At 40.3% G+C, this 22,233-nt stretch overlaps 1 protein-coding gene across 8 annotated transcripts in view; it reads left to right on the plus strand.

The window, feature by feature from the left end:
• LIMD1 (LIM domain containing 1) overlaps positions 1-22,233 on the plus strand; it is a 63,082-nt gene that overhangs the window by 20,689 nt on the left and 20,160 nt on the right. For all 8 annotated transcript variants that reach the window (XM_060685930.2, XM_087894200.1, XM_060685933.2 and 5 more), the window contains exons 3-5: positions 6,529-6,630; positions 20,156-20,223; positions 21,170-21,232. In XM_060685930.2, coding sequence (XP_060541913.1) covers positions 6,529-6,630; positions 20,156-20,223; positions 21,170-21,232 — 233 coding nt within the window. The remainder of the gene's footprint in view (positions 1-6,528; positions 6,631-20,155; positions 20,224-21,169; positions 21,233-22,233) is intronic.

The raw sequence follows: 22,233 nt of genomic DNA on the forward strand, positions 1-22,233 counted from the left end.
CCACAAGCATGATAAAATAGTATTGAGAAGACCTGTAAACTGTTGGGAGAAGTTCAGTTAGTTGAGAAAATAGATTTCTTACTAGATGTTGGCAAAAAAAAGAGTCTTCTCCAGCACCATAGTTCAAAGACCTCAATTCTTTGGCACTCAGCCTTTCTTATGGTCCAACTTTCACAGCCATACATTGCAACTGAGAAAACCATAGCCTTGACTATACGCACTTTTGTTGGCAGGGTGATGTCTGATTTTTAGTATGCTGTCTAGATTTGCCATAGCTTTCCTCCCCAAGAACAAGTGTCTTTTAATTTCTTGGCTGCAGTCCCCATCTGCGGTGATTTTGGAGCCCAGGAAAATAAAATCTTTCACTACCTCCATTTCTTCCCCATCTATTTGCCAGGGATTGAGAGGTCCGGATGCCATGATCTTAGTTTTTTTTAATGTTGAGTTTCAAGCCAACTTTTGCACTCTCCTTCACCCGCATCAAGAGGCTCTTTAATTCCTCTTCGTTTTCTGCCATTAAAGTGGTATCATCTGCATATCTGAAGTTGTTGATATTTCTCCTGGCAATCTTAATTCCAAATTTTGATTCATCTAGCCCCGCCTTTCTCATGATGTGCTCTGCATATAAGTTAAATAGGCAGGACGACAGTATACAGCCTTGCTGGTCTCCTTTCTATTACTATATATATATAATATAGTAATATATCTTAATCTTAATCTTAATCTATATTTATTGATTAGCCCTTGGGCCATATCAAAGTGCAGAGCTCCAGAAACACAAAAGTTTGGTAGAAACAATTTAAAATGAAATTGGAATAGGAATAAAACACGATTTAAAATGTGTTCGTTTTAAATTTCATTTAAAATGAAATTAGAGTAAAATATGATCTAGAATGAAATCAGAATAGAATACAATAATTTGAGATACAAATTAAATATGATTAAAATTATATTACAATGTCACCCCTGCAGCTACCCAATCAGTCTTAAAACTACTATTAGAATTACATTATTAAATCAAATGTTCTTTCCTGCAATCTACCACATTCTGCTGCACTAATTTTGTCCTTTTTTCCATCAGTTTTGGCAATCCATTTCACCAGCTGCAAGTTAGAATCTAACAAACAAGGTTGCAAGAAGCACTCTTTAGACTTAGGAGTCCTGGTGTAAAAGATCCTGCCCAGCTGATGTTCCCTCAAATCTGAGTACAGGGTGCAGTCAAAAATTACATGGAGCATTGTTTCAACTTCCCCCTTCCCACATAAACAGACTCTTTCACTTGCAGGGATACCCTTATACCTACCCCAAAGCATGTTTGTTTGAAGTTGGTCTAATCTCAGTTTGGTAAAAAATCTCCTTATTACGGGAAACAAAGGCACAGTTAAATATTTTTCTATTTTAAAAATTTGTTTATTGGCCGATAACCAGGGGCAAACTTTTACTGCTGTCACCTGTGCAATATCTGATTGTGCATTTATCTCCTTAAATCTCTGTGCAATCCAATTTCGGATCTGCCTATGATCATGCTGCTGCCAATTTAAAGGAATACCAGAGCTAGATACCTGCTTCAGAACTCTTGATAACCAATTATTTTTATTACTTGAGATAATCTGATCCATTAGCGCTAGCTTTGGTAACCTCCCTTTCTCCATCTCAATTATTCTTAACTAATAATAAACGGTCTTCAGCATGGCCCTAGTGCCAATCGCATGGATTCCCGTTTCTACCCTTACTACACAAGCTGGGATTCCAGGGGACACTGCCAAAATTCTCCTCAAGAACTTATCTTGAGGAGTTTCCAGCCCAGGCAACTTAACCAACCCCCATATTTCTGCCCCATAGGTAAGTACTGGTTCAATTTTCGCCTGAAAGACCTTTAGCACTGGAGTTAATGAAGATGAAGTTTTCTCTAAAATAAGTTTGTTTAGTTGGGCCATCTGAGCCAAGGCCTTCCGAGCTCCAGCTTTTACCTGCTTATTCCATTTGCCATTTATCTGAAATACTAGCCCTAAATAGGTAAATGACTGAACTTGTTCTATTCTTCTGCCATTTAAAACCCATCTCCTCGTGTTTTGTTGCCTGCTAAATATCATTACCTTTGATTTCTCTAAGTTAATTGTCAAGCTATTTTTTATACAATATGCTGCCAACCTCCTGAGTGATCTTCGTAGCCCCGCCATGGAGGCCGACAGCAAAATTATATAATCAGCATATAACAAGCAATTTACCTGTCTTGTTCCTATACTAGGCCCATGGAGTGATATGTCTTCCAAACATTTTGGAAGGTCATTTAAATATAAATTGAAAAGTGTTGGGGCTAAGATGCAACCTTGTCTAATGCCCTTCTTTATTGGGATTGCATTAGTTACAGATCCTGTCCTGTTCACTCGAACTCTTACCTGGGTTTCCATGTATAATAATCTAATTAGATATAACAATTTATTTTCTATTCCCATAGCCTCTAATTTATCCCATAACATTTGTCTATTAATTGAGTCGAAGGCTGCCTTCAGGTCTATGAATGCCACATACAGTGTTTTTTTCCAAAACTTAAACTTTGTTATTAGATGGTCCAACACAAAACAATTATCCATAGTAGATCTTCCACTCCTGAAGCCTGTCTGTTCTTCAGCTAAAATGTTATTTCTCATTAACCAATCTTCTAATTTATGAAGCAAATACTTAGCATAAATTTTTGCTGATATATCAATTAGACTAATTAAACGGAAATTATCTGGGTTATCTCTAGAGCCTTTTTTATATAATGGAATAATTATTGATGAATGCCAACTGGCAGGAATTTGCCCTGTTCTATTGATAAAAGTAAAGAGACCCGCCAGGACAGGTGCCCGCCAGGCTATGTTATCTTTAAATAACAATGCCGGGAGCGCATCCTGCCCTGGAACTTTGTTTGTCTTCAGGAAGGAAATTAAAAGCCTCACCTCTATGATTGACACTTCTTTCCACTGGGGTAAATCTTCATATCCCTGTATCAAGCTCAGAGAGTATATCGCCTCATCAGAGCTTTCCGCTGCTGCTGGAGTGGCCAGATGCTTCTCCCAACTTTCTGCAGTAATGTTTGGGTCACTTATTGGTTTTCTATCTCTAATAATTTTTGAGACCTCCAACCAGAAAAGTATGGGTGAGGCCAGCTTTGCTGCCTGTTCTAGGCCAGCCCATAAGTTGTCAATATAAGAGGCCTTTTTCCTCTTCAATAACTGCTTATATTTCTGCCTTATCACCATAAGGCATATACTCATTCTGTAATTCCATGTTTGGGCTGATTAAGTATCTCCTAAGTGATTTCCTAAGCTGTTTTTTTCCTTTCCTTGCAGTCATTATCAAACCACGTTGAGTAACTAGAATCAAACTGGCCCATTGGCTTGGTAGTCATGGAAATATGCTTCAATTTGTGGCATATTTCCGCCACAAATTATTTGATTAGTATTTGATATACTATAAGCTCTTGTTCACCCGTACTATTTGAGTATATATGCACTAAGGCTTCTATACGTGGTGAATTCATAAATTCTGTCACTGCTTTACTATCAACCCTCTTCCATGTTAGTCTTCTCTCATGAGCTATTTCTAAGTTGAAGCTATTTGTTGAATTGTTTGATTCCTTTTCCTTAAATTGGAAGGGATTGCCAGGGACGTCTCAATCGGAAGATGATCACTTTCTGGCCTTGGTAACATCAAGACCGAAGTTGCCCCTGACACTAAGCTGTGAGAAACACAAAAGTAATCAATAGAGCTACATGCCTTAGGGCCAAAAAAAGTTATGGAGTACCTTTTAGCTTCCGAGTGCTGGCCTACAATTTGAAGGTTACAGTTGTATACCATTGTTAGAAATTTCCCCCCATTTTTATTTTTTTTCCTATCTTGGGAGTCCCATGATTGTTGGTTATGTAAATATCCATCTGGAATTGTACCATTTTCAATAAAAGGCTTCAACGAGGGACCCATACGAGCGTTAAAATCCCCTGCCAAAATTAAAGGTGCTTTTATAAATTTTTTCGTATATCTAATATTTTTACCTCTAGTGCCTCCCACAAATCGCCCATTGTTGGATTAACATACACATTTACAAATACCATTGACTTCCCTTCATATGCCAAATGGATTGCTTAAAAAAATAAAGGGCCGGGGTCTGAGCATATCTCATTTCTCTTCCATCCTAATTCATCTTTTACCAAGATGCACAACCCTCCTGAGGCTCTTCCCTTTATAGCTACCCTCTTTGCTGGCAGTTACCAAATATTAAACCCGGGGAGCTCAATGGGGGCCTCATCACTACTAACCCAAGTCTCCTGTAAGGCAATTACTTGGTACCTGTTTAAAAATTTAATACAGTCGTCTGTGCACCAGCTTCTTCTCCATCCTGCCACATTCCAAGAGAGGAAGTGTATTTTTGGAGAAAATGATTGCTCACTATTTCCTAGTCAGGCTTCTTGAATAATCTCTCCCACCTGTCCTCCCTCACTTACGCTCACACACCCATTTAATCTGATAAATCTGATAATAAATAAATAAATAATCGCCTGAGCTCCATACAAGTCTGTTTAGGCGTCATTGCTCTGCCTGTTGCTTTCAGGCTTGCATATCCATAGGCTCTATTAATCTCTGCCTCCAGGGTAAATGATTTTAAATGAGGCACTGCACTTACGTCATTTCTTGGAATCATCTTTGCCACTAAGGGGGACTGGGGGATTCCTTCCTGGGTGCCTTCCATCTCTCACAGCACTTTGCACTATCAGGTCTGCTGTCTCTGGCACTTTGTGCTGTATAGATGTGGGCAGCAGGCTTCCTGGACTTATAAACTGTTGACTCTCCGGAATTGCATCATGCCTTGATGGGGGGCAGAACAATCGACGCCAAAGGACAGCAGAGGAAATGGTCTGCTTCAGCAGCCTCCTCGTCTCTTTAAGATTATTAAGTACTTCTTGCTGCTCAGTTAATGAAAGTGAGGAAAAAGTTTCCAAGCAGGCAGAATCGAATGTCTCATCTTGCATTAAGCCAATTGAAGGAAGTTTCACATTAACTGGATCCAAAACCTTAACCGACATTTCCTCTGTAATGCTAAATCTCTTCCCCGTTTCAGTTAACTTGCTTTCCCCATTTAGTTCACTTTCCCAGTCAGCCATCCCATGCACTGCAACACTCTCCCTGGGGGCTCTCTGGATCAGTGGGTTGACTTCGCCACTAGAAAAAACTCGAGTTGGTAAAATTTGATAAAAAGCCAAGAATCCTCTCATTCGCATGAGCAGGCTAGGTAAGAGCTGTTGTTTGAATTTAAAAAGAATTTTGGAATAATTATCACATTGTGGAATATATTCATATGCTGCCAAATCTATTGCCCCCTTGTAACTCCGAGTAAGCTGTGACAAAGAGGTCATTATCTGTCTTTTTGAAGTCCATCTACCCGCACTTATTTCAGAATTATATATGTTCAATACAATCTGCTCCTTCAACAATCGCCTGTTCCCCCACTCCCCCACTCCTGTGCTGCGGGATTTCAGGGCCAACCAGCTCACCGTCTTTTTTTCCCCACGATTACAGTCAATATGCTGTCTGCTTACTCCTTCCCTCGGTTGCACCATTGATAGTATCTGGCCAGGTCGTTCTATCTGGCAACCAGTTGAAATTACCTGCGGCTTTTCCATCTGTACCGCAGCAATAAAATTGATCACAGAGTCCCAACTTTAAATTCACCTCTGGAAACTGGTCAAAAATGGCCAAAACTGTCTGAGAAGTGAGCAAACTGTGCCAGCTGATAAAATCCTTTATACTATCACTTAGCTGGTTTTCAAGCCCTAAAGCTAATTCACTGTGGTTGTAAAACTCCGACTCTAGGCCCTTATCCCGGCATGGAGCTGGCTCACTTAAAGTTGCTGAGTCATTTGTCATCTGATTACACGGAGGGGTTAGTGAGCCTCTTGACTGGCTTCTTAACTGGCTCTCTTCAGCCTGTGCCTGCAGATCCCATTCCAGGGAAGAATCCCCAAACAATGCCAACACCTCGCAGCTATCCGGCAGGGGAAGGGGGGAGGATGCGCGACTTACTATTGATGGTGTAGGTCGACAAAATCCGTCAATTTTCTGTTGTTTTTGTGGATTGGTTCCGCCTTCCTTACTATTTGGTGAGCACTGAGCCGTCTTTCTTTTCTTCCCCTTGGGAGAGGCCATCTTCTTTGTTCTCTCAATCCATTCATATAGTAATATACTTTTCGTAATTTACAGATATTTTCCCCCTTTTTAAGCATATGAACCTTGTTAAGGTATGGGATGATGAAAATGCACAGAATGTGTTTGTTTCTGATAATTAAAAAAAATCTGCTTACATTTCCTTGCTCCTTACTGCTTTGTTCTTTCTTTGTCTGCTTTAATGTAACATTTCATCAAATCCTTGATGCTATAAAACTAAATATCTCATTTTCTCCTGGGGATATTTTTTATTATTTGTGTAATCTGATTCTGATAAATCATCTTTTAATCTTCCTCCTCCCCCTCCTCCCCCCTCCTCCTCAGGAACCTGCCTGAAATGCAGCAAAGGTGTATATGGTGCAAACCAGGCCTGCCAGGCAATGGGGAATCTCTACCATGATGGATGCTTCACTTGTGGAGCATGTAGTAAGTAACTATATTAAACAGAACTCTCTTATCTTAGATGTTATTTAAAGTGGAAATTCTGCGCTAGTAATTAATGCCCAATTGTTATTTTTCGTACTGTGACATGTTCCTGGTGTTTAATGTTTAAATGTTTAAAGCCAAGTTTGGGAATTTAGCTATCTCATTAAATTTCTGCTCCGCAATAATTCAAATTGTACTATCAAAAGCAAGCAAAGTCAGACATCTCTTGCTGGCAGGAAGTGGAATTCTCTTTGCCAACATTTTCATGTTTCTATGCATTTTGCAGGTGGGTTAGAATATCACAAAAGCCACTTAGACTGACTTTTGTACAGGTTCTGGTCTGCATGGTTTAATTGTTGGGTTAGTTTTTTATTTGCTAAGCAGTTAAAGGTTCAAGATCTATCTGGTTCATGCTTGTACAAGAACAGTTTTCCACCCAAATATTTATGCTTACTGACATATTGTCAGGCAAAATTTAGAAAATAAATAGTTATGTAGAAGAGGAAAATGAGGCATATTTTGCATGATCCAGGAAAACCTGGAGACAATCCAGGAAATAATATATGTTTTTACAAAAGAGCTTCTGTTATGGTTTCTCCAGTCACAATCCATGCCATATTTTATTTGGATGGGACTCTGAATCACAAAGTTACTAACTACTCTGATAACTCTAAATGTCTGCTGCACCTTTTATTTCTTAGTATTTACATATATTTAAACTAAGACAACTGCTCTTGGAATTTGGTAGCTAGACTAAGGAAGGGTAAGCTGCAAATGCTCTCTAGATTGTCTTATGATCAGGGCCTTCATCTTCATTGATTTATCTGGGTTGAGGAAATATGGAACCATCAGGTTGAGAAACAAAAAAGGAATTTCTCTCAGTGATGATAGATAAAATCATAACAGAACCTTTGTTTACAAAATAAAAAATAAAATATGCAGAAAATGGATGAAAATAAGTTTTAAAAAGATTATATCCATGCATCCAACAAATAATGTTATTGTTATAATATAAAACAAAAAACTTAAATAATCATAAATTAGAAATTCTAAAAATTAACATATTGGAATAGATTGTCTAGTTTATACATTAAGGTATTTATTTTTGGAAAATACAATAAAATCTATGTCAAAGGGAATCGTAACACCGTGATGGCAAACCTATGGCATGTGTGCCAGAGGTGGAACACAGCGCCCTCTGATGGCACGTGAGCCATCGCCCCAGTTCAGCTCTGCCGCACATCCTGCATGCCTCCCCCTGGCCAGCTGGTTTCTGCCGTGTATGTGTGTGGAGGCTGGGCACGTGCAGGGGCTGCATACACATGTGCGAGGGGCAGGGCACATGCGCATGCACGGGGTGGGGCATGTATGGGGGGTCACACATGCATTTCATTTTGGGGGTTTGGGCGCACTTTGGACACTCGGTCCGGAAAAGGTTAGCCATCATTGTTGATTTTTTGATTTATAGAAAAGTAACCTTTTCAAGTATTGGTAAATTATACATTTCTTGAAACTCAGTTTTCAACCTGGAATACTAATACTTTCCTTGACACCTAAAGAAGCAGGACCTTTCCAGTCAGTCAATACTTGTTATTTTCTTAGTTGCTCCCCATTATAAACAATTTCCTTAAAAACAATCAAATTCTATGGTTTCATAAAATGTTAATGCAAAATACCATTAACATCTTTAACATGAAAAAATGTATCCATATATCTACCTACATAAGTTACAATATTGTTCCAAAATAAAACCAAAGTTGGGTATGAACTTATATGAATTAATGTACCTCTCGGCTTGTCGTTCGTTCAGAACTGCGATAGGAAATAATCACCAGTAACGCACAGAGAATCAGGGTTTACTTTGGCAATGATAAGCTTGCAGTCAAAAGTAAAGTACAAGTCGGTGTTTTGGTTCAAAGTCAGCGCTGGGTGTAATCACACCACAGTGCTATTTAACAAAAACTCAGCCCCTTAAACATACATCCGGTGATTATCAATCAAGCACCCCCCACTCCCTTAACAGTAACAGCTGCGAGCACCAGAGCAGCGAGGACAGCAGAATCGGAGAGGCCCAGCAACGTCATCAATCATCGCCCTGAATGCTGCTATCCAGGAACTATTTGTGTGTTCGCTGCGGCTGCTTATCTCCACTCCTTTTCCTCCCACACCCTCCATTGATGGCGAGCTCCGGTAGGACTCGACAGTACCTCAAGACTGGAGAATTTAATCTTTTTAATAGGTTGCTTTCATTGATACACCATTATCAGATGTTTTAGGTTTGCATTATGTAAGTGAGAGCCAGATAGTGTAGCAGTTGAGGCATCAGGCTTGAAATGAAAAGATTGTGAATTCTAGTCACCCTTAGGCACTAAGCCAGTTGCATGATTTGGGACCAGTGGTGGGATTCAGCCAATTCGCACTGGTTCAGAAGAACCGGTAGCTAACTTTCTGAGCAGTTCAGTGAACCCGCTGTTGAAAGAAACAGCCTTTTGTTTTTCCCACCTTACAGACAGGAAGGAGACATTCTGGTGTGCCTGTGTGTGGTGTTTCTAGCCTAATTCTTATCTTTATTGCCCTGCTTAAGTGTTTTCAGTAACTGCCTCTGCAATTAAGCCTTGCTACATTGTAACAGCTAATGGTTCTTGGCAGCATGCCCAGACTTTCTGTAGCCTGAACTCCTCCTGAGGTATTTTTTTTAGTTAGAGGCTTGATTTTTTAAAAAAAGTTTTTGGATTTTTATTTTTAAAATATACATTAACATCAATACATGAACAGTGGCATCTGGGTATCATTCATTTTGGGACAAGTAGCAATAATGATATTAATAATATTTGTTACCATATTTTCCGGCGTATAAGACGACTGGGTGTATAAGACGAGTCCCGACTTTTCCTGTTAAAATATAGGGTTTGGGCTATATTCGCCGTATAAAACTACTCCTCTTCCAACGCACACCAAATAAAAATGAAAAAACATCAACTGGCCCACCCACAATGTAAAAGCAGCTGTGCTAGACCCAAAATGACCCCTGCAACAAGCAGGAACCTCACACAGCCACAAAAAGCCCAAAAAAACAACTTTCACACTTTACACACACAAAATTCCACATACAGCTTTGTGAGATTTTGTGTGTTTGTGTAGTTAGAGTGAAACACTACAGAAACACACTAAATCTCAGAAAACTGCACAATTTTTTTTTTATTTTTATTTTTATATGAAAACTAAATTTAAAACTTCCTAAACTTTAAATGGCTAGGTTTAAAAAAGAACAACTAAAAAAAACCCCAATTAACTATTTTTTTTAAAGCTTCCAAAGGGGAAAAAAACTTACCCAATAGAGCAGGGGTCTCCAACCTTGACAACTTTAAGACTTGTAGACTTCAACTTCCAGAATTCCTCAGCCAGTTTTGTTTTGCTGGCTGAGGAATTCTGGGAGTTGAAGTCCACAACTCCCTGCCTGCTTGATTGCAGGCAGGGAGTGGCTTGCTGATGGAATTGATTCAGGCAAGCGAAGCAAGGCAAGCGTTACGACTAGCAGCTAAGGTAAGCAAGCTGGAAGGGGAAAACTTTTTTTCTTTTACATGGCTCTGGCGATCCCAGCTGCGTTGCCTGATTAGCAGGCAACTCAGCTGGGATCGTCAGAGCTTGGATCGCCAGAGCCATGTAAAAGGAAAAAACTTTTTTTCTTTTACATGGCTCTGGCGATCCCAGCTGCGTTGCCTGATTAGCAGGCAACTCAGCTGGGATCATCAGAGCTTGGATCGATGGCTCTGGCGATCCCAGCTGCGTTGCCTGATTAGCAGGCAAAGCTGGGAACGTCAGAGCTTGGATCGCCAGAGCCATTTAAGGCTCGTCAGAGCCTTTCGGGCTGGTCTGCCTGGTTACAGGAGAACGACACCCGGCGTATAAGACGACCCCCACTTTTGAGAAGATTTTCATGTGTTAAAAAGTCGTCTTATACGCTGGAAAATACAGTACATTAATCAAACTTAAGAAATTCTAGTATACATGTTTGTTTTAAAGTAGTTATTCAATATTCCAATGTTCCATTTTAATGCCAATCACAATATTATTTGAGCTTACATTGTAATGCCATCTTTCAACCTCTAATCTTTCCCTCTAGTTATTGCTTTTATTCTAGTGTATAAAGCACTAAATATTAGTGCTAATATTTCCCCTATTTCTTATTTCTACCTCTATTCTGGCTTCTAACCAGGCTGATCCTAGTGTTGATACACATGTTTACATTAAGATATTGTCTATTATTTAATTATTCAATGTTTCAATGTACCATTCTAGTGCCAATCACCATATTATTTAAACATACTTAATAATATAATCTTTCGACCTCTAATCTTTCCATCTAGCTATTACTTTTATATGAGTGTGTATTCTTATTTCTACCTCTATTCTAGTTTTTAATCAGCCCATCATTATACTAAAAAAAGCAAAAATGAAAAAAAACATTTACTTTCTATCCATCATCTCTTGCCCATTTTAATACTTCAATTCTTACTCGCTTTTTAACTTGCCTCCCATACTTCTCTTTTGGATCCTTATCTCTATCTACATCTCTGTCTTCACTATTCATTCTAAACATTTGTCTCATCTCTATCCTCCTATGCTGCCCGGCCTCCAGAGTATCTACCCAAGTCCCTATCTCCCTTTCAAAAGTATCTTCCTGCTTATCTAATTCTATTTTTAAATCTCTCAAAGTACTTTCCCATTGGTTTATTTCATCAGTCATTATCTTTATTATTTTCTCCTTCTCATCTTCTTGCTGTATCTGCTGTTTTTTCTGTTCTGTCTTTCCTCCATTTTTTCTGTTGACTCCTCTCTTTCCTGGAATTTTTGGTCTTCATTCATTATTAGTTGCAGGGTATTTTCTATTTTACCATTTATGCCATCCAATAGGTTCTTTATCTCCCTGTAATTCTTTGTCATAGTGTCCTTAATGCTTTGGAATATCAATCCCATTTCTTTTGAGATTTCACTTATTTCCTCCTGATTGAGCATCTTGTCTTATTTTAGTAGATCCCACTTTTACTCAATAGTCCAAATACAATATATTCAAGCCTAATGTTTCTCCTCAGGAAGTACAATATGAGTACTGTACTTCCTGAGGAGCAACATTAGGCTTGAATATATTGGATTATTGAGTAAAAGCGGGACTTACTTACTTCTTTGTATTCCAAGCTTATTCAATCAGTTAAATTCAAATAGTCCAGGAAGTATTCCAAGAATCAAAAGTCACTTTACTTTACTTAAGAGTCTTCCTTATTCCCACAGTTGAGTCTCCAGTAATCATAAAGTAGATCATTATAGAACAGTAGATATCACCACAGTCCTTCAGATGGATCTTGTTTATTTCTCTTATCACAAACTTTTCCAGGCTTGTAGGGGTATGGTATATTTTCCATTCATCAGTAGTAACGCTCCCAGCTTAGGTTTCAGTGTTGTTTCAAATGTAAAAAGTTATTTAATCCAATTTTAATTCATTTTATAGAAGCAAAGTCAATTATTCAAGTAGATAGTTCTAGCATTTTAAAATGCCTTTTCAAAACAACGTCTATCCAGTTTGAAGGTCCAGTTTTCTGTTTTAAAAAGTCTTTAGTTTTTCTCCCCTTATTCCTTTCTTTTGGGTCTAAGATTTTTCTCTGTATAATTGTTGGCTGCTTTAACCAACAGTTCAAAAAGTCTCTTTTCCTGGATTTTCTCTCTTTTTTTTTCTTTTTAAAATTAGGGTCTAAATAAAAAAGGAATCTTCTCACCCAGTTCCAGTCACTGTCCATCTACACCACTCCTGCACTTTCTTTGTTGCCTCGGCTGTCCCAACTTCATGGCAGACATGATGGCTGCCTTTTCTCCTTATTGTGGATAAGAGGGGAAAAAGCCCTGAGTAGAGCGGAAGAGTTGCCGCTCCCTGTGACCTACAGGGCACCCCTCTTTTCTTCACCATCCCATAGGATGGCTTTAGCTCCTTTTTGGCACTCTGTCTGATTTTTTTTGCTGCCTTTCTGGGGGCATGTGATCTTTCCTTAAATCTGGATAATTTCCTTAGGATATCTTGTGAGGTGAGTGAGACCAGCTGGTATTTTTAAGGGGTGCAAATGGATCTAACAATTGCTTCTCCTGGATGGGAAAGCAATTGTCAGTTCACTGAGCACAGGAGTCTCTTGTCTATGGGGATTCTTCAGTCATCCAGATCATGGTTGTTCCAAAGGTGCTTTTTTCAAGAGGCAACAGGACTTTCTTGGTTTCCAGAAAGTCCAGTTGCCTCTTGAAAAAGCACCTTTTCGACAGGAGTCTCTTTCATTGCTTTGGAGTGGCCAAGGCACATGATTGCTCACTGATAGTAAGATTAAAAAAAAAATAGAAGGTAGGGGTGTGGATCCTCCCTCCAATTCATTTTAGTTTTCTCTCATGATAATAAGGCTTAGTAACATGGCACCAGGCTCGAAGTTTATTTAGATATCTTTGGCATGTACTAATTTTATTGTGATTCTGACAAGCTTGGGAGGGCAGAGACTTGAACCTGGGTCCCCTATATACTTCATTAATTTGTCTCTTTAGCTCGGCATTTTGTAGCCCAAGTATGCCCACCCACTTTCTGGAGAGCTTAAATGGGTAAGTAAAGGGTTTTTAAAATAAAACCCTGGTAAAGGGTTTTATTTTATGAGCAAGAGTTGGCTGCTGATAGTTATCATTGCATTTTAATTATTTTAATTCCTCAATGTGTTCTGGCACCTGGCCTGATTTGTAACTCTGAATTGCAGGTTTTGCTGATGAAAAGGGAGATATTCAGATAGAATGGTTTAGGTTTCCATGGTGGCTGGGACTGTCATTGATTTTCAGTGTGTATTTCCCCATTTCTAATCTAATGATTGGTATTTAGGACAGCTTTTTGCAAACAAAGAAGCTTTTTGTATTTTTTTACAGGTAATCCTTGATTTACAACAGTTCATTCAGACGAAAGTTACAATGGCATTGAAAAAAATGACTTACAACTGTTTCTCACACTTACGACTGTTGCAGGATCTCCATAGTCACATGATCAAAATTCAGATGGTTGACAACTGTCTCATGACAGTTGTAGTCTCCCAGGGTCATGTGATCCCCTTTTGCAACCTTCTGACAAGCAAAGTCAAAGGGTAGGCCAGATTCACTTAACAGCCATGTTACTAACTTAACAAATGTGGCAAGAAAAGTCATGAAATGGGGCAAAATTCACTTAATAAATTTCTCACTTAGTAACATAAATTTTGGGTGTGACAAGGAATGGCTGGGAGGGGTGAGGCGTGGCCAGGTGAGGTGCCCTTTGACGTGAGTGATGTTGAGTTGGCCATGCTCACCCAGTCATATAACCACCCAGCCACGCCTACCCAGCTGATCATTAGGGTAGAGAATTGGCTGTTAAATTATTTCAATCCCACCTGGGACATTAACTCACTCTTAGCCCTAGAAAATAGGCAATGGAAAACCACTTCTGAAAAATCTTGCAGAAAAAAATACAGAACTCAACAACTCTGAGAATTGGACATGATTGAATGGAAGAAAAAAATGTGTAAGTAATAAATGTCAGTAATTTGAATTTCAAAGATATTTTAAATTTCCAATATATTTTCAAAGCCATTTTGATTTAAAGAACATCAACAAAAAGGCATCCTTAAGGTGATTAAGGTATTTGGTCTATACTGAACAATCAAAACATGCTTGATTATATTGCTGCTGTTTTGAATTAGGCAAAGAAAAATTATCTGAAGTTTTTAAAATCCTTAAAAAGGGTTTTCATTAGGAAGTAATTAGCTTAAATTGCCTATTATAGATTCTGCACATACTTTCTAATATCATACCATCTATTTTAAAATCTTCCATAAATTACTCTAACAATGAAACTCAGCATCAAAATCCAAACTGCATTCCAATAGGTCCCAAATACATCTACGATTCCAGAGTCTTTTGCATTACTTAGAAAGAAGTGGTTGCATTTTCTTCCTCTCTAAATAATATACAGTGGGGCAAAAAAGTATTTAGTCAGCCACCAATTGTGCAAGTTCTCCCACTTAAAAAGATGAGAGAGGCCTGTAATTGTCATCATAGGTAGACCTCAACTATGAGAGACAAAATGAGAAAACAAATCCAGACAATCACATTGTCTGATTTGGAAAGAATTTATTTGCAAATAAGTATTTGGTCACCTACAAACAAGCAAGATTTCTGGCTCTCACAGACCTATAACTTCTTCTTTAAGAGGCTCCTCTGTCCTCCACTCATTACCTGTATTAATGGCACCTGTTTGAACTTGTTATATGTATAAAAGACACCTGTCCACAACCTCAAACACACTCCAAACTCCACTATGGTGAAGACCAAAGAGCTGTCGAAGGACACCAGAAACAAAATTGTAGACCTGCACCAGGCTGGGAAGACTGAATCTGCAATAGGCAAGCAGCTTGGTGTGAAGAAATCAACTGTGGGAGCAATAATTAGAAAATGGAAGACATACAAGACCACTCATAATCTCCCTCGATCTGGGGCTCCACGCAAGATCTCACCCCGTTGGTCAAAATGATCGCAAGAACGGTGAGCAAAAATCCCAGACCACACGGGGGGACCTAGTGAATGACCTGCAGAGAGCTGGGACCAACGTAACAAAGGCTACCATCAGTAACACACTATGCTGCTAGGGACTCAGATCCTGCAGTGCCCGTCTGAAGTTTGCTAGAGAGCATTTGGATGATCCAGAAGAGGATTGGGAGAATGCCATATGGTCAGATGAAACCAAAGTAGAACTGTTTGGTAGAAACACAACTCGTCGTGTTTGGAGGAGAGAGAATGCTGAGTTGCATCCAAAGAACACCATACCTACTATGAAGCATGGGGGTGGCAACATCATGCTTTGGGACTGTTTCTCTGCAAAGGGACCAGGACGACTGATCCATGTACAGGACACAATGAATGGGGCCATGTATCATGAGATTCTGAGTGCAAACCTCCTTCCATCAGCAAGAGCATTGAAGATGAAACTGGCTGCGTCTTTCAGCATGACAATGATCCCAAACACACTGCCTGAGCAACGAAGGAGTGGCTTCATAGGAAGCATTTCAAGGTCCTGGAGTGGCCTAGCCAGTCTCCAGATCTCAACCCCATAGAAAACCTTTGGAGGGAGTTGAAAGTCCGTGTTGCCAGCGACAGCCCCAAAACATCACTGCTCTAGAGGAGATCTGCATGGAGGAATGGGCCAACATACCAGCAACAGTGTGTGCCAACCTTGTGAAGACTTACAGAAAACGTTTGACCTCTGTCATTGCTAACAAAGGATATATAACAAACTATTGAGATGAACTTTTGATATTGACCAAATACTTATTTTCCATCATAATTTGCAAATAAATTCTTTCCAAATCAGACAATGTGATTGTCTGGATTTGTTTTCTTATTTTGTCTCTCATAGTTGAGGTCTACCTATGATGTCAATTACAGGCCTCTCTCATCTTTTTAAGTGGGAGAACTTGCACAATTGGTGGCTGACTAAATACTTTTTTGCCCCACTGTATTTCTGAAGGAGTTTATTTCCCTTTCTGAATATTTAAAATGGTACACATACTACGTGGCAGAGTTCCCCGACATTTCTGGCTTTGCAGACCAAGGTGGAGAGAGAGGAGATGGTTCTGTGTGAGTATGTGCTCACTCAAATGCGGATGCACATATGGACTTGCCCACCACTTGTGCGACCCGGTTCCAAATGGCTTAAGGCCTGGTAGTGGGTCGTAGCCTGGAGGTCGGGGACCCCTGCTATATGTATGTATTCAGTAATAGATTCTGTTTGTTTTTATGCCTGTCTCTCAGGATTTCTACCTCTATACAAATAACAGCAAATACAGGTAGTCCTCGACTTACAGACATTTGTTTATGACCGTTCAAAGTCACTACAGCACTAAAAAAGTCACTAATGACTGTTTTTCACACTTACTACCGTTTCACACTTACTACTGTTGTAGCATCCCCATGGTCACATGATCAAAACTCAGATGCTTGGCAACTGGCATGTATTTATGACAGTTGTAATGTCCTAGGGTCATGTGATCACTTTTTCCAACCTTCTGACAAGCAAAGTCAAAGGGGAAGCCATTTTCACTTAATGACTGTTACTAGCTTAACAACTGCAGTGTAACAATTATAGCAAGAATGGTGGTAAAATGGAGCAAAACTCACTGTCTTGCTTAGCAACAAAAGTTTTGGGTTCAGTTGTGGGTGTAAGTCAAAGTAAAAAGAAATTTATTTGTATATAGAGAATGTAGTTTGTATAATTCTATATACAGATTGACAAAGACGTCTTTTTTGTCTTATTGAACTTGTTTCAATTTACTGGTTTCAATTTATTTTGAAGTCAGTATTACTAATATCAGAATTAATAGCGTGTTTCCCCGAAATTAAGACCTCTCCGGATAATAAGCCCAATTGAGCTTTTCAGCGCATGTGATAAAATAAGCCCACCCCCTGCAAAATAAGCCCCCCACCAACTAATTACATGCATGTGCACCCAGTCCTGCCATTTCCTCTTATTGCTTGCTGTGCAAACAACATTAGGTGAGGAGGCGAGGCCGGGGGGGAAAGGGGGGAACATGCCCCACACACCCCACACGCCCTTACTGTACCTACCGGTAATGCTGATGGCCACCGCAAAAAGAGCAGCAGGCCAGCAATGTGCCTTGCGCCCCGCTCCTGCCCCTTGCTTGGCCACCTGCCCCCTTTAGGGATGCAATTTGGGGGTGGCAGGTGGGGGGGGGTGAGAAACAGGATGCGTGTCATACCTTTCCAGCTCCATCGCATTCCTTGCCATTGTGTCCAGGGAAACACATTGTTTAAAAAACCCTTCTTGCGAGTTCAATCAAACTTCTCAAACTTGTGAGAAGATTTCTTTTACAACATGTTTCCCTAGACACAACGGCAAGGAACGTGACGGAGCTGGAAAGGTAAGACACACATCTTGCCGCTCAACACATCCCACCCCATCCCAATGGCAACAGCAGCCTGGCAGCTTCCCTTCCCTGCCATCTCTTTATTGAGTGGGGTGGGGGAGAAGCGAGACGCGTGGAGCGAGATGTGGCTCCCTTTGCCGTCTCTTTATCTCCCCCTACCCTCGCCGGGCATGGCAGGGCTCCTGCCCCTTGCTTAGCCACCTGCTCCCTTTAGGGATGCAATTTGAGGGTGGCAGGTGGAGAGGGCAAGAAGCGAGACATGCATCTTTGAGTGACTAGCTCAAAGTTACTCAGCTGGCTTTCACGGCTGGGATGGTTGAACTCATGGTCTCCCTCTTTCTAGCCTGGTGCCACAACTACCAGATCAAACTGGCTCTCTAACTTCTTCTCTGATTGCATTGGGCTGACATTATCTGATGTTAGCATCTTTTTCTCCCCCCACCCCACCCCACTTTTTAAAAAAATATTTGAACAGCAGGTTTTTGATTCCCTCCTTTCACTTCAGCAAGAGAGCCCTTAAGTCTTACTTCCAGATAACCATCATATATTTTTTTGTTTCTCCAAGCAATTTAAATTCTAATTTCTTATTTCTTTGGCTCAGGATTTCTCACGATATATATTGCTCATATATATATGATTAGTTAGGAGGCAAGAGACAATCTTACCACACTCCTTTCCCGTTTTTGATACATTTAATTACCCCATTTTCCATTCTAATTCTTGCTTTCTGGTTATCATACAATGAGATGAGGTGGTCTCATGCCCTGATGCCAATAGCTTTAGCTGTTTAAAAGCCTGGGCACTTTTTTATAGTGTCAAAATTATAGTTAAATAGGTACTGCTGTGCCTCTCTGAGGGGTGTCTAACACAAAGGAACGTGCCAGCACCAAAAAAACATTCTCACTTTTTGCCAGCTATTTTAGTTATCAGTCACATCAGCTAGACTGAACTTTAAGATATAATATGTTAGATTGAGATCTCGGTTCCCCTCTATTAAAAGCATAATGTATTTGTATATGACCTGTATGTATTTAGACACTGATCAAGAAACACTGCATTTAAACTGTAAAAGTCTTGGATGTGCATCTGTATATTTTTAAGATACTAATTTTCAAACTGCATTTTTATTTCATGCTAACAACTGTGAACAGGACACAGGTATGCTTCTTTTTCATAGCTTATTATGTGTCCAACAAAAAAAAATTGGCAATACCGAATACTGAATAATGAAAATTGCTCAAAATCTCTGATGTTTGCATATTGTGTTTATACTGATGACCTGTTTTGGGGGGTACCCTTTACCTGAAGCAAGAACTTCAGGTATTCATTTCTCAATAGCTAAAGTTAAAGCTTTCCTTCAGCTGATAAAGGGAATAGAATGTGTATATTCTACTTTTGTGTATTTTCAAATATTACACTATTGAGTAACTTCTGAGTTGTGTCTTGCTAAGCTGATCATGCTCTGTTCTAAACTGTTTTCCATTAAAGAAACCACTCTCATTTAGGTTTTGCAGGGGAGGAAGTGAAAACAAGGAGTAATGGGATATGAGTTATAAACAGTGGTGGGATTCACCAGTTGTAACAACAGGAAATGGGCCTGTTTCTGGACTTCCTGTACTTCGGGTAGGCCCGTTTTTCGCCCTCCCCAGGCTCCAGAGGCTTTATTTGAGCCTCCAGGAGGGCGAAAACGGCCTCCCCCGGGCACTGGAAGCCCCCTGGAGGCAGAAAAGGGGCCTGTTTCTGGACTTCAGGTAGGCCCGTTTTTCACCCTCCCAGAACCTCTGTGCGCGCCCTGCACTTACTTGGCATCCAAAGCAGGCCGCATAGAGACTCTGGGGAGGGGAGGGGTGGGCGAGATTAGCCAGTCTTTGGAACAACTGGTTCAGTGAACCAGATTAAAATTAACATCTGGTTCGCCCGAACCATTGCAAACCAGCTGAATCTCAACCCTGGTTATAAAACAATAAATATTGATCTTGGTTGCCGATTGGCATTAAATAATATTATTCTTATTCAGAATCTAAATTTCATTCTAAATATTTATAGCATAGTTATGCTATTCTATAGCCAGAAAGGCAGTTAGAGTAGCAAGAAAGTTTCATCTTTAGAATCTAAAATATTGCTGTCCCTTAGTATATTAGTATGGGGTTCATTATGTGGTAAACAGAATAGGGAGTTATTTTCTATTCGTTACAGCTGTAATTGTATATGTTCCCAATTTTGTACAGATAAGGTAAATTGGAGGCATTATATTATATTATGTATTGTATTGTATTGTATTGTATTGTATTGTATTGTATTGTATTGTATTGTGTATTATACTGGAGCAAAGCTTCATGAAAACAGAATGATAAAGCTCATTTGGATCTTATTTGAAGATCCATCCCTTTTACATATATTTGGTGGCATAATTTTTCAGTAAATCTTTTTCCCATGACATAAACAGATGAGTTGTTTGCTTTGCCCCAGTATATATATTAAAACATTCTTTTATTTCTACATTCTGCATGAATTATTCATTTTATGTTTTTGTTATCCTCTAGGCCGAAAATTGAGAGGGAAAGCCTTTTACTTTGTTAATGGGAAGGTGTTTTGTGAAGAAGACTTTCTAGTAAGTGTGCTGCAGTCTTTTCCATGATGTTGACCATGGTCAAAAAATTATTTTTGTCAGAGGTGAGAGGATCCTTTTTCAACATAAAATGATAGCACAAATGTTGCTTATGAACTAGGTTGTATGTCTTTCAGTAGTTACAGTAAAATTATGGGCTGGATATATTTCATTGGCAGCTCTGTTTGCTTTTGATTTATTTTAAAAGTAATGTAAAGAGTTAAAAAAAAACACTTCTCATTAACTTCCTCTGATCAAGTGGATCAAAAATGAAAAGATTAAATGAAGCAAACAGTAATGATGACTTATCTTTCATAAATGTGGTACTTTGACATTTATTGATAATTAATGTGTGCTTAGAGTTGCAGGTGCATAAAAATAGAATCTAGACTGTTGTTCATATGTTCCCATAAGAATACAAAATACTTAACAGAAACACCAAATGTGGCATGCATTTTCTTTGTCTCACTACTACTTCTATCATCAAATGGTCCTATGTGCTATGATGCAAACCATGTGATTTACATAGGAATGTCTGATATCAAGATGCAAATATGGAAAGGTGGGATTTGCATTGTGATATCTTCAAGGGTGTTTTATCATTTTTTTTATTACTGGATTTTGTACCGGATGCCTGTACATCTACTAAAATGTATATTTGCTGAGAATTCATGTTTCTAGTTAACAACTCAGGTGATTCACCATTATTTACCCCAAATGTTTGGAAAAGAGATCAGTAATGTTTACATCATGCTGAGATTTTAGCTGGAGATTTCATTTTCTTAGTTGCTATACTATATTAGCATTTAGGAAGCTTTTAAAAGCAAGTAATTGAGAATGGCTTTTAAGACTCAAGGTGCTGGAAAGACTATGAGTTGGTGTGATTTCCTGTTAAAAAGTAAAAAGGTCTTTATATTTAAACAATTCTGTTTTTTTTTTCCAACTGCAGTATTCAGGCTTTCAGCAGTCAGCTGACCGATGCTACATATGTGGTCATTTGATCATGGATATGGTAAGGGGCATTTTATTTATAGAGAAAACCAATGAGGGAAAAAGAACAGTGTAGAACCATGATGGTGAACCTATGGCACGCGTGCCGGAAGTGGCCCACAAAGCCATATCACCTGGCATGCACGGCATCACCCATTCCTCTTCCGAGTTTCCGGGGCACGCATGCGCACTGGTCAGCTAGTCTCCTGGTTACTGGTGTGCATGAGTGCATGATGATCAGCTGGCTTTCACATGTGCGGCCGCGGCCAGCTGAAGGCATACTCTTAGCGCGGGTGCGCACCAGCCATGCCGTCGTCACCTGCATGCAGCCCCGGGACATCCACCCCTTGCCAGCCAGGAACACAGTCGCTCCCCTGCACCAATCTGCCTGCTTGCCTTGTCACTGCCACCACCGCTGCGAGGAAAGGCCCCGAAGATGTGCTGCCTGGGATCCACGTGGGCTGCCGCAGGGGGAGACCAGGTATGGCTGGACGCTGTCCGGAGTGCAAGTCTGGCAGGAGGAGCCGCCACTGCCTCTTAGCTGGTGCGAATGGCCTGCTGCCGCAGCCTGCTGCCACCCTCTCTGCCCTGCCAGCTGCTTCTGCAACTGCCAAGGAAGCGGCAACACCCCCAGGGGCGAGGGGGTGGCAGCGGCAAGGATGGGTGAGCCGGGGCTGCCCTGTCTTCCCGCATGAGTGGGCTTTTGGCGCGGCTCCAGGCATCCGGGGGAGGGATTAAAGCCTGCCGCTGCCCCGCTGGCTGCTCCTGCACTGACGGAAGCAGCAGCACGAGAACTGGCGGGGGTGAGGGGTGGCGGCCGCAAGAATGGGCAAGCGGGGCTGCCCTATTTCCCCACACAAGCAGACTTCTGGCGTGGCCCCAGACCTCGGAGTGGGGGATTGAAGCCCATCCTTTCTGCTGCCACCCCATTGCCCCCGCTGCCGATGCTTCTCACACTGCCGCTTCCCTCTCAGTGGCAGGAGCAGACGATGGGGCAGCAGCAGGCTTCAATCCCTCCCCCGG

This window comes from Pantherophis guttatus, chromosome 4, assembly GCF_059756535.1.
Source record: "Pantherophis guttatus breed Tessera chromosome 4, ASM5975653v1, whole genome shotgun sequence".
In the NCBI taxonomy this organism is placed as follows: domain Eukaryota; kingdom Metazoa; phylum Chordata; class Lepidosauria; order Squamata; family Colubridae; genus Pantherophis; species Pantherophis guttatus.